The 12,734-nt window shown below is 35.7% G+C and overlaps 1 protein-coding gene across 1 annotated transcript in view; it reads left to right on the forward strand.

The window, feature by feature from the left end:
• The window catches only part of GABRA4 (gamma-aminobutyric acid type A receptor subunit alpha4), a 77,060-nt gene that overhangs the window by 6,262 nt on the left and 58,064 nt on the right, over positions 1–12,734 (forward strand). Inside the window, exons 3-5 of the mRNA XM_080687420.1 lie at positions 9,779–9,846; positions 11,628–11,848; positions 12,014–12,096. Of these exons, the coding sequence (XP_080543546.1) occupies positions 9,779–9,846; positions 11,628–11,848; positions 12,014–12,096 (372 nt within the window). The remainder of the gene's footprint in view (positions 1–9,778; positions 9,847–11,627; positions 11,849–12,013; positions 12,097–12,734) is intronic.

A 12,734-nucleotide genomic window follows, 5' to 3' on the forward strand; every position in this document is an offset into this window, starting at 1 on the left:
CAAATGAAGCTCTTTTTTTAGTTCTATCCATTAGTTAATGGTGGCTTAGAAAATGTAGTAGGTGTAGTAAAAAAGGGTATAAGTGGATAAAAGTGAGATATATTTTGGAAGTATAATTCAACAAAGAATGGATCTGGATTGCAAATGGATGTTAAAAAAAGAAGAGAGAGAGAAATCAAAATAACTCCTGGAATTTTATTTTGAGAAATCGGGCAAAGAATGGTGTTATTTAAACTGGGAAGGACTGAGAAGAAACAATAAGGGTTTAGAAACACTAAAGGGATTAAAAGGAGTTAAAGGGTGATAGAAAGGGGTAAAATCAAGAGTTGATATTTGTACATGTTAAATTTAGGATACATATGTAACACCCTAGTGGTTGTACTTTGTCTGGATATCAGAGAAGGGTTTTGTCTGGAGATACATGAGAGTCATCAGCGTATAATGCTGTGAGAACAGATATCTCAGTGAGAATATAGAAAACAGCAGAAAAAGAGCCCAGGACCAAGCCTTGAGGAACATTAACAATTGAGGAAATGTAGAAAATGTATGTAGAGTTACCAAAGGAGATCAAAAAAGAGTAGAAGATGATAAAGGCACTAGAAGAGTATGAAGTTATATAACTCAAGGGAATAGAATATATTAAGAAGGAGGGATGATACACCTCTCAAATTTCTCTAAGATATTAAGTAAGCTTAGGCCTGGCTACATTGAGACATTTTATTTCATTAACTTTTCATCAAATATTCATTAATCTTATAATATGTGCCAGGCACTGTTCTAGGAAGGCACTGGTGATACATTAGAGAGCGAAGGAGGTGCAATTTCCTGCCCTCATGAGCTGGAATTCTAGAAACTAAGCAACAGAAATAAAATATAGAATATGTCAGGTTGACAACTGCTTTAGAGTGAGGAGGTTGCAGGTTTAACTATAATAGTTAGGGAATACTTAAATGAGAAGGTGACATTTGAACAATGATACTAAGTAGGTAAAGACATAAAGCCACATTTGGGTGGAGTTTTTTCTTTAGAAGAAACTCTAGGTGCAAACACCCTAAGCATGGAAGTCATTGTCGCTGCAGGAGTGAGAAGGGACCAGTGTGATATAAGGATGATGTTACATAAAGATTTGCAAGCTGGTAAGAACTTTTCTTTGAGTCTTGTCAGTGATTGAAGGGATTTCGAAGGAGGAAAGACCCCAGGCTAATTTTATTTTATTATTATTATTATTATTTTTTAATATATTTTATTGATATTTCACAGAGAGGAAGGGAGAGAGATAGAGAGCTAGAAACATCGATGAGAGAGAAACATTGATCAGCTGCCTCCTGCACACCTCCCACTGGGGATGTGCCCGCAACCAAGGTACATGCCCTTGACCGGAATCGAACCCGGAACCTTTCAGTCCGCAGGCCGACGCTCTATCCACTGAGCCAAACCGGTTTCGGCTTTATTATTATTTTGATTGATTTGAGAGAGAGAGGAAGGGAGAGAGAGAAAGAGAGAAAGATCAATGTCATGTTCCACTTCTTTATGCATTCATTGGTTGATTCTTGTATGTGCCCTGAGTAGGGATTAAACCCACCACCTTGGCATATAGAGATGATGCTCTACCCAAATGAGATACCCAGCCAGGGCCCCAAGGAGAATTTTCAAAGGCTCACCTTGGTTGCTGGATTGAAAACCGACAGTCAGGGGTCAGGGTCCAAGGCAAATGCAGAGAGGTTTTCACAATAAATTAGGCAAGAGATGATGGACATTTTGACCAAGTTGGTGGCAGAGAAGTTTGTAAGGTTGTAAGGAATGGCTGGTTTCTGGTTGTATTTTAAAGTCCTAGTTTACTGATGTCAACTAGAATGCAGGATGTGAGAAAAAGGGAGATAATCAAGTCTGACTCCAAAGTTTCTGAACTGAACATTTAGAAAAATGGAGTTACCAAGACTGTGGCAGAAGCAAACTGAGGATGCAGATGAATAATTTGCATGTGGATATGTTAAGTTTGGGATTCCTATTAGATATTAAGTGGAGATGAGCCTGGAATGCAGGGATGATGGGTATGACAATATATATGGAATTTAAAGCCATAACACTAAAGGGATTATAAAGGAGTTAAAGGGTGATAGAAAGGAGGTCCACATATTTGATCTCTGAAATCTACAATGTTAGGAGGTGGGAAAAGAGGAGAAGGAATCTTTGTCCCAGGAAGACCAAGAAGGAGTGGACTTTGAGGTAGAAGGAAAATCATGCAAGGAGAGTGTATATACTGGATATAAGTTAAAATTCTTTTTTTTCAAAGAGGAGGCAAAATTGATCAGTTACATCTAATTCTCTTGACAGATTAAGAAAGACAGCATAGAACTGACCACTAGATTTAGCAATATTTATAACTTTAGTAATTTGGACAAGCTCAGCTTTGGTGATGTGATGGGTATGCAATTCTGGATGGGTTCAAGAGAGTGGGAGTTTTTTGTCTGGGCATTTGTACAGGGGAGCAGAAAAATTGGATGGTAAATGGAAGGAGAAGTAGAATCAAAAGAGCCTTTTTGAAAATGGGAGAAATAAGATTATTTGTTTAAGTTTGTGGGAATAGTTACTATCAATAGGGAAAAATGAATAATACTGACAAAAAGAATTTTAGTGGATCCTGAGCATGAAAACCAAATTACAATTGGCGATGGTGTGAATAAAAAGGGAAGAATTAGAGGCAATGAATATAGTTTTTTTATTTGGGGTTTGTTATTCCCAGTAGCGTACAAGTGAAAGTGAAGAGGACAGGTTGCCTTTTTATTAAGATTAGGAATATTGTATTATGTTTGTGTATTACTGGAATAATCTGTTCAAGGATAATCTAATATTAGATTGGATGGAAGGGATAACTGAAAGAATGATGCCCTTGAGAAGACAAGAGACTATAGAACCCAGAACATAATTTACATTCTTATGCTCTCATTATAACAAAAGAAGATATATGATGCTATTATATATTTGCTTTTTTTTTTTTAGGGAAAGGATATGCAAACTGCTTTTGATGTTTCCTGAAATAGGCATTGTAAAATCTAAATGTAGGTTATTAGTAACTTGGTGGGTGTTTAGATAATACTTCACTTGGTTGTTAGTTTTCTTTTAGATGAAAAGAAAATACATCATTTTACATTTGTTTATCATTCTGTAGGCCAGTGGTTCTCAACCTTTCTAATGCCTCGACCCTTTAATAAAGTTCCTCATGTCGTGGTGACCCCCCAACCACAAAATTATTTTCGTTGCTACTTCATAACTGTAATTTTGCTACTGTTATGAATCGTAATGTAAATATCTGTGTTTTCCGATGGTCTTAGGCTCTACAGCAGCAGTTCTCAACCTGTGGGTCGCGACACAGATATTTACATTACGATTCATAACAGTAGCAAAATTACAGTTATGAAGTAGCAACGAAAATAATTTTATGGTTGGGGGTCACCACGACATGAGGAACTGTATTAAAGGGTCGCGGCATTAGAAAGGTTGAGAAGCACTGCTCTAGGCCTTTTTAATGTATTTATTTTAAAAAGACTTTAGTGCACAGAATTGGATTTTGATTACTAATCATCGGTTCATGACAGATTCTCATTATTGGTCACACATAGCCTTCTTTTTATTCACCCATCCATCTATTCCTCCATTTACCATTATATAATAAGAATACCAGTTAAATCATCAAACTGCACAACCTTGGAATCAACTTTTATTCTGGTATGTGGTTTCCCTCATCCTATCTTCCTGTCTTCTCCACCCAAAGTAATCACCATCCTGAGTCCTTTTAAAAATTATTCATAGCTTTTCTTTGAATATTGTTTTAGCTCAACTTTAGTTTTTAATAAATTAAATTTTAAAAATGTAATGGTTTTGAACATGATATATAATCCTTTGATGCTTTTTTCAGTTATACTGCCATAGATCGATCGATCATTTTGACTGCTGTGTGATATTCCCATTGCAAAGGACCTAGTTTATTCATCTGCTCTGTTGGCAGGAGGCATTTTGCTTGTTTCCAAGATTGTATTGCTGTGAATGTTCTGGCCTAAATTTCCTGCTTTAAATGTACAAAAATTTGGTGGGTTTTTTTTTTTTTTTTTGCATATATATTCAGGAATGGATTTTTGTGGATCTTAGTATAAGTGGGAGTTCAACTTGATGAGATAATGCCAAACTGTTTTCTGTAAAGTTTTACAAATTCAAACTCCCATTTACAGTGAATATGAGATTCAGGATCCACAAATCCTTCAACTCACCACATATATAAATTTATGTAAAATCTCCATAGAATCCTTGAAATGGTATTTTGTTTTGAAATGATTTCAATTTTTTTTATTTTTAATGTGGTTGAACAGCTTTTCAAATCTTTTTTGCCTACAAGAGTTTTCCATCTGTGAATTGCATTTCATCTTTGCCCATATCTTACTGTTCTTTAAAAATGGTTTTCATATTTATTTAATTTCTTTATTTAAAAAGTTGACCTGTACTGTTAGAAGGATCACAGGGATATAGGCAACACTAACCTTTAATGTTACCTAAGTAAAATTCTATAATTTTCTGCTTTCTCTGTGATATCAGTTGATATCTTTTGTTTGTTTAATATGCAGGAAGGCTAGTATTTCTGTTTTCTAAATGATGAGCAAAATTAGAGATTGTAAAGAAATATTTTACTCAAGATTCCTTATTGTTGTTGCTGTACTTCTTAAATACTTTAAGTTTCTTGTTTTTTGGAGATGCATCAATAGTGTTTGGTAAGAGAAACCTTGATGCATAGGTGTAGATGGCTGAAAAACCAGAAATGTCTCCTCCAGTGCATACGTGGGGAGGCCATGTGGAGAACAAACTTTGACTAGTTTCAACAGCACCAAAAGGCTAGGTCTTTCTCCTGGCGTGACAGCAAATTGGACACTGTTATTGGAAGAGAAATTAAATAGTGATATCCTTTGGCCAGGTCTACATAGCTAATGTAATTAACAGTGGAAAATCATCTGACAACATTGTTAATTGCCTTCCTACCTTCCAAGCAAGTTAGATCCATTAATAATACCAGAGTATTTCCCTGAATTGGGTATTGTAGCTTTGGCTCTTTCAAAGATTGTTCAAAGTCACTTTATTTGCCTTACAAACTATCCACCATATTTTGGGATTAAAAAACATTTCCTAAAGAAGTAGAATTTTTAAAATAGAATATATCTTTGATGTTATACAAATGCATATAAAATTACGAGAAGTCCTACCAAGCCAAAATTATCTGGTTTCTATGTCATTATGCTCTTAGTAAGGTTGATTTGAGTATCCTAAACAGTACTGTTAGGGGAAGCGTCTCTAAGAATTATTCTTAATTGCATAGCTACCATTATTCCCTGAGAACTGATTTATTGGAAACCTATTACATCTAAGGCCTGGGATTAGTTCTGGGAGTGGATACAAATATAAATAAGATGCAGTTCCTGTTTTTATCGGGAAATATTTTTAGCTTAACTGATGTAACAAATGAATCTCAGTAATTTTTCCTTTGGGGAGGTTTTTACGTCACTACTGGGATGATATTAGGAAGACAATCAAACACAAAGTTACTCAGCATCTAGTATGTGCAAAGCACTATGACAGTTGGGGACTTCAAGGAGGCTTAAGATTTTGTCTTTGCTGTTAATGGGAGAAAGAGAGACTCAAGCTGAGCAAAGGCATAGAAGGAGCTGCAGGAACACAGTTCAGAAGCTACTCAGAAATAAAACCGGAAATGTAGGCATGGCAGTTACATACTAGATATAAAATTATATAACATAATTAATTACTGATTAACTATTTAATGATATAATTAGTGTAGTGAAGCTAAAACATAGTATGGAGAGCAATACAAGGGAGTTATAATTCTGACTCTGGCATAGAATATTTAATCTCTGTTAGCTCAGTTTCCATATCCATAAAATTCTCATGATAATATCATCTTTGGGGATTGGCGAGAGGATTAAATGAAATAGCATATGGGAAGAGCCTTGTATCCTGCCTTATACATAGTAAGCCTTCAATTCATAGAATTATTATATATCTGTTTATTGTCCTTTGGAGAAAACGCATTCACTGTGAGCAGTTCCACACATAACATGCCCACTCCCCATCCTCTTGGTTATATCTCTAGTCCAGGGCACCATCATTCCTCAGCAGAACTAGGATGACAGCCTCTTATAAGAAGAACCTTTCCCGTACTCTTGCCTCCCTAAACTTTGTTGTCCATACAACTGCCTGAGTGATTTTGTAAAACATGCAATTCCGATCATAAAAATTCCTTACTTGAATCCTTGATGATGAAAGGATACAAATCAAGCTTCTTATCACAACCTGTACACAGAGGCAGAGCTGTGCTACCTATGAGAGGGAGAACACTTGGGGAAAAACATGGGAAAGATGATGAACCTCTGTATTTATTTGCTCAGACTGCCATAACAAAGTACCACAAGCTGAGTAGCTTAAACAATAACAAGTTTATTTTTTCACAGTTCTGTAGGCTCGATGTCCAAGATCAAGGTGTTAGCAGGGTTGGTTTCTTTTGAGTCCTCTACTTTTTGCTTATAGATGGCTATCTTGCCTGTGTGTCTTCACATGGTCTTTCTTCTGTGTGTCCCTGTGTGCTAGTCTCCTCGTTTTATTAGGATGCAAGTCACATGAGATTAGGCCCCATCCTACTGACCTTATTTTAATTGAATTCCCTAACTCCAAATATGGTCACATTCTGAGGTACTGGGGGTTAGGACTTTAATATAAATTTGGGAGGACCATAATATTTAGCCCACAACAACCTCTTTATGTGCCTCCCATCAGTCACTGCAATTTCTACAAGTTTTTTCCATGTAGTTTTAAGAACTGTTACTATAACATATATTATAAATATGTTGTTTAAAAGATGCCACTTTCAGAATATGGGCTCAGGGATAGGCCTCTGTCCCCTCACCCTGGTTTTTGCTCTGTCTCTGTGGCTTTTATTTCTTCTCATTCTCTTCTTCACTTGCTTTGCTCCAGCTCCATTGGCCTTGTCCTAGTCCCTAAACACACTGAGGTATTTTCTGCCTCTGAGCTTTTCCCCTAGAGTTCTGTGTGCCTGGAATGCAATCATTCCAGCTCTTTCAATGGTTTATGCTGGAAGAGTGGCTAAGAAGTGGAGTGGCCCTCCCAGTCTCTCACACAATTACCAGCCTCTTTTGTTCCCCTTTTGAATGACAGTATTCTTCCATTGAATTTATTTCTTTATTTTACTCTGACTCCTCCAATAACAAGTTCACTCCATGAGGCAGGAACTCATTAGTCTCATTTAGCACAGTCAGCACCAGTGCCTAGCATGGGACCTGGCACACAGCAAATGCTCACTCAAAAAAATGTTTATTGAATGAACATCTCATTGAGACCCCCTTTACCCATCATATGCTTTTAGGACCTCACTCAATCTCAAAGATTTTGAATGCCAGATAAAGCAAATACTGAGTAATGTCACAAATACTAAGGTTGAATTTCTGAATGCAAAACCATTTCAAGAATCATTAAAAAGTGATATATTGTGTAATCTTTGAAACTATCCATTAATATCATAGAATCATTATGCTTTAAGTAGAATTAGCATAAACCCACACACCTTGAAATAAATTTATAAGGAAAAATGTCATTGGCTTAATTCATCCCTCTCCTATACTCCCATAGAATACCTATGCTGTACATATTTTCCAGGACCCATACTATCTAAAAACAACAGATGCACACTGCCTGTAAACTGGAGTAAAATGGACATCATCATCTAGGAACCTGTAAGAATTGCAAATAGGCCCCACCTTAGTCTCATTGAGTCAGCAATCCGTGCTTTCACAAGGCTTCTGGGATATTCTAAGCCAGTAAAAGTTTGAGAACCACTGCCCTAAGTTGATCTTCAAAGTAACTTGATTTTTTTCAAGAATCTTGTCAAACAGTCTAGTTGTCCCAACATTCTCAACTTTAATTGTTCTAAGTAACTTATCTCTCCTTGTCCAGACTTACAGTGCAAAATGGTACTTTTAATACTTTAGTAATTGTCCTTAAGGAATTCCCACCCGTGAACCACTTTGAGTGAAATCTCCATCTCCTAAGGTTCAACACGTTACCTGCTTCCTGGATACCTATCTCTTCCTGGAACAGTTTGGCTTTAATGAGTTATTACTACTATCTTTCTGTAGTTTCAAATTGCTCATTCAAATAACAATTCAACTAACTTCTCATACGTTCTGTTTTCCAAAGGTGTTATTTTTTTTTTTTTTAAATGAAAACTCTTAACAGCTCAGCTTGATCTATGCCTTTTCTCTGACTGTACTTCCAAAGGATGTATTTTTTTAGGATACTTATTCAGGAAAGAATTTTCTCATTTTCCTTCAAACTATTTTTCTTTCTATGGCTCAGTCTTCATCCTAAACAGGAAGAAATATTCTGATTCATTTTTATGAGGATAACTTTAGACCTAGGGCATTAAGCTATACCAACTTCTCTTTGTCATTTTTGGAATAAATTCATTCACCCAACCAGTATCCAAGGGGAATAGTCTATCTTGATAACAGATGTTATTTTTTTATCAGTATGGAGTACATAGCTCCAGGTCATAGAGTATTATAAATCATCTTTTAAGGAAATGATGTTCAAGAAGACAATTTTTATCTTTGTTAGTATTAAAAAGCTATATTATATATACTAATAACTACTCTCGTTATTGAACACATTATGTTCTAGAGACAGGAACAAGTGATTTACATATGTTATTTCAGTTATTAAAACTTTTACCTCTGAGGATACATGACTTGGGCAAAATCAAACAATTAAAAAGTGTTAGATCAAATTTGAATTCCAGAATTCTTGATTTTACACATCATGCTAAATCCAGATTATGGCAATTTTCCTTTGTCTACAGTCTGTGTCAGCCCATTGTTAAGATGCCAAACACACCCATGTATTTGTTCCTGCACCAGTCTTCTTTAGGCCTAGGAAAGAATCTCACTCAGTGTGGCCATTATCAGAAGCAAAGAGAAGCTACTACTTAATAAATACTTCTGTGAAAGACTCTCTGTGTTCATAGTCTCATATGAGCAGTTTCATTTGATCCCTATCAACAATCTTGCCTTATATGTATGGCTGCTGCTATGGAGGGGATAAGGAACTTGCCCAAGATCACACAGCCTTTAGGTAGCAGAGCATGAATAGGTCTGACTTACAGGAGAGCTTGTCTTTGATCCCAATTGCCAGTGGATGGTCTGCCTATCGTTACAGGTGACATGAATTATTTTTGTGCCTGTTATTTACCAGTATTCTCAACTCTCTGAAGGTACATTTCTTGCAGCCTTTATGTTTTTTCTCCTCCTTTCCTTGCGGCTAAGTTCCCTCTTTTTAAAAGCTCACTTCTTTACTAAAAGGCCAATCAGATGATGGACTATAAAAAATTACAAAGGCTAAAGCTTTTGTTCTCTGCACTGCCTGTCTTAACGGTGCCTGGGGGTGATAGATCTTTGAAGAAACAAGTTTCTGGTAAGTAATTGGTATTTTTTGGGTTTGATTTGTTTTATTTGCCTGTAAGTAAACACTGCTTTCTGGTTTTGTTCTTCTTTTGTCTATATTTTCTGTAGAGATGCATTATCTCACTGAAAATTTAAGATATTTGTAAAAACATGAGATATCATATCTGTATTTACTCTTTGATTATCAAAGCCGACCTTGCCTGTAAAATTGGTAATTATTTTTTCACACTTATTTACTTCCTACCCACTAGGTCCTGTTACAGAAGTAAAAACTGACATATATGTCACCAGCTTTGGACCTGTTTCTGATGTTGAAATGGTAGGTAGTTAGAAAATTTAATGTGCTTTTTGAGATTTGAAGAAAAGAAACAGAAAAGAGGGCAAATATGTATTTTGCTGTCAATCACACAAAGTTAGAGCTAGAAAGTCAAAGAACAGCCTAATTAGGCTCAGAAGTTTATAAGAAGTAAAACATTGAATTTGCATTTTAGCTCTAACATTGGAGTTTTTGGCTTATAGTCATTCTCAACAAAGAAAAGGACTTTCCTGTTACTGATCTCTATGACACAACCTTGTATGTAGTATTTTTTTCCCTTAGAAAATTATTGAAGAGGAGAAAATTAGTGATTGCAATTAGTTTTGGTATGAAACTTTATATTGTAGTCCTAATTGCATTTAGTGTTCCATGTGGGCTCAATTGCTCATTCCCCATCCCCACCCACCCCTTCTCTCGCTTTCTTTCTCTCATGTTTAAAGAACTTAGAACACCAGGCACTGGTCAAGATGAATTCATCTATTCAATTGTGCTAATATTAAATATGTTTTGTTTCAAGGTCAAACACGTTGACCACTTAACTTTTTTCCTTGACTCTGGGCTCCTGGACTAATTTTAACCAGTTAACTGCCACATGTCCAAAACGGAAACCATCTCCACATGCCACGATATTTTGAATTTAATTTAAAAAATCAATTTGCAATGAATAGTATAAAAATAAATATATTACTCACAATTTGGATGTTCTTGAACATTTTCTGTTGAAAATTCTCATGAAAAAATGATTTTAAAGCATCTATAGATGCTTATGGCGTACAAAGGGTTAATAAATTTTATGAGCATAAGATTTATTCATATATTTTAATTTGTCTTAAAGACAACTTGACAATTTTATGGTTCATTGTGCAATGATATTTGTTACACAGTCACTAATTTTGCTACCTGGTCTAAAGTAAAGTACAACTATAATTACCTGGTGCTGGCAGTTTTATTATATTTACTAGAGGCCCGAAGCATGAAATTCGTGCAAGGAGCTCAGCCCTCACAGCCCCAGCTTCATCCAGAAGGATGTCCAGAAGGGTGTTTGCTGTCCGGTCTAGCATATTATACTTTTATTATTATAGATTATTATTTTTAAAAAATATTTTTATTGATTTTTTAGAGAAAGAGGAAGGGAGAAGGAGAGAGAGAATCATTGATATGAGAGTGGAACATTGATAGGTTGACTCCTTCACACCCCCTACTGGGGATGGAGCCCGCAACCTGGGTATGTGCCCTGACTGGGAATTAACCCCCAACCTTTCAGTGCACAGGATAATGCCCAACCAAGTGAGCCACACCAGCCAGAGCTATAGTTATTATTTGTGAATGATTAATATGTATGATAATTTATCTAATAAATGTATGGATACTAGTATAACATGCTTTAATTGTTGAGAATCTTTTTTGTTCCATTGATTTAAGGAAATTTCTGCTGCTATTAATTTAGTTTTTATTTGGATAGTCTTTTTTTTTTTTTAAATATATTTTTATTGATTTTTTACAGAGAGGAAGGGAGAGGGATAGATAGTCAGAAACATCGATGAGAGAGAAACATCGATCAGCTGCCTCCTGCACACCTCCTACAGGGGATGTGCCTGCAACCAAGGTACATGCCCTTGATCGGAATCGAACCCGGGACCCTTCAGTCCGCAGGCCGATGCTCTATCCACTGAGCCAAACCGGTTTTGGCTGGATAGTCTTTTATATGAGTGGGAAAGAGGGTAGAATTTAATTCATTTTTTGTATATTTATTTGTAATCATCTGTGATTTGAATATGTCACAGGAATACACAATGGATGTGTTCTTCAGACAAACATGGATTGACAAAAGACTAAAATATGATGGTCCCATTGAAATTTTGAGATTGAACAACATGATGGTAACAAAAGTATGGACTCCTGATACTTTCTTCAGGAATGGAAAGAAATCTGTCTCACATAATATGACAGCCCCAAATAAGCTTTTTAGAATTATGAGAAATGGCACTATTTTATACACAATGAGGTAGTTATTTTTTTTACTTATTCCCTTTTCATCTTTATTCTCCCTCCTTCTTTCCCTTCCTGCCTGTCTGCCTCCCTTTCTTCCTTCTTTCCTTCCTTTCTTTTAGGATTCTATAATTTTATTTTTAGAGAAAAAATTGATTCTAATTATATTTTCCCATCATAGACTCACCATAAGTGCGGAGTGTCCCATGAGGTTGGTGGATTTCCCCATGGATGGTCATGCATGCCCTTTGAAATTTGGGAGTTGTAAGTTATAATAAAAATTTGTTACAGTTAATCATTATCTCATGTAAGCTGATAACTATATATTTGCATAATTTTACATAATCCTATATTTAAATTTTTGTCCATGACAACAACTGTACAAAATTTGACTTTTAGGAGACTGTTTGTTATCTAATATATTTAAGTAAAGAAGTCAAAACAATCATCTTTCCCCCCAAAACCAAAACCTTATTTCTGCAGATAGCCTAGGTAGACTGACTGTGTCATAAATAATAGATTAATGGTCAGTGTGAAATTTAGGGCCTCTGAACTCCTTATGTTGGTGGTGTAACATAACAAGTTATAAATGATTTTGTTTGTTTTGTTTTGTTCTGTTATAAGCAGAGTCCTTTATGGCAGACTTGAAAGAAAAAGGCCAAAGAGTCAGGGCTTTTTGACATGACATAGGTTAGAATAATATAAGCAGCATTGTTAGTTTCAAAGTGGCTGAAGCATGACAAAAAGCATAGCAGGAGGTTAGTAATATAGTGCCTTTGGAGGGTTTAACAAAGGGATGTGGCATTCTTTGACTAACATTTCACAATTTCACTTTAGCTTTTCTATGGGGAATGAATTATAGAGAGGCCAGAGAGTAAAAGCAGAGAAGATTTGGAGGCTGT

Source organism: Plecotus auritus (genome assembly GCF_963455305.1).
Source record: "Plecotus auritus genome assembly, chromosome: 1".
In the NCBI taxonomy this organism is placed as follows: domain Eukaryota; kingdom Metazoa; phylum Chordata; class Mammalia; order Chiroptera; family Vespertilionidae; genus Plecotus; species Plecotus auritus.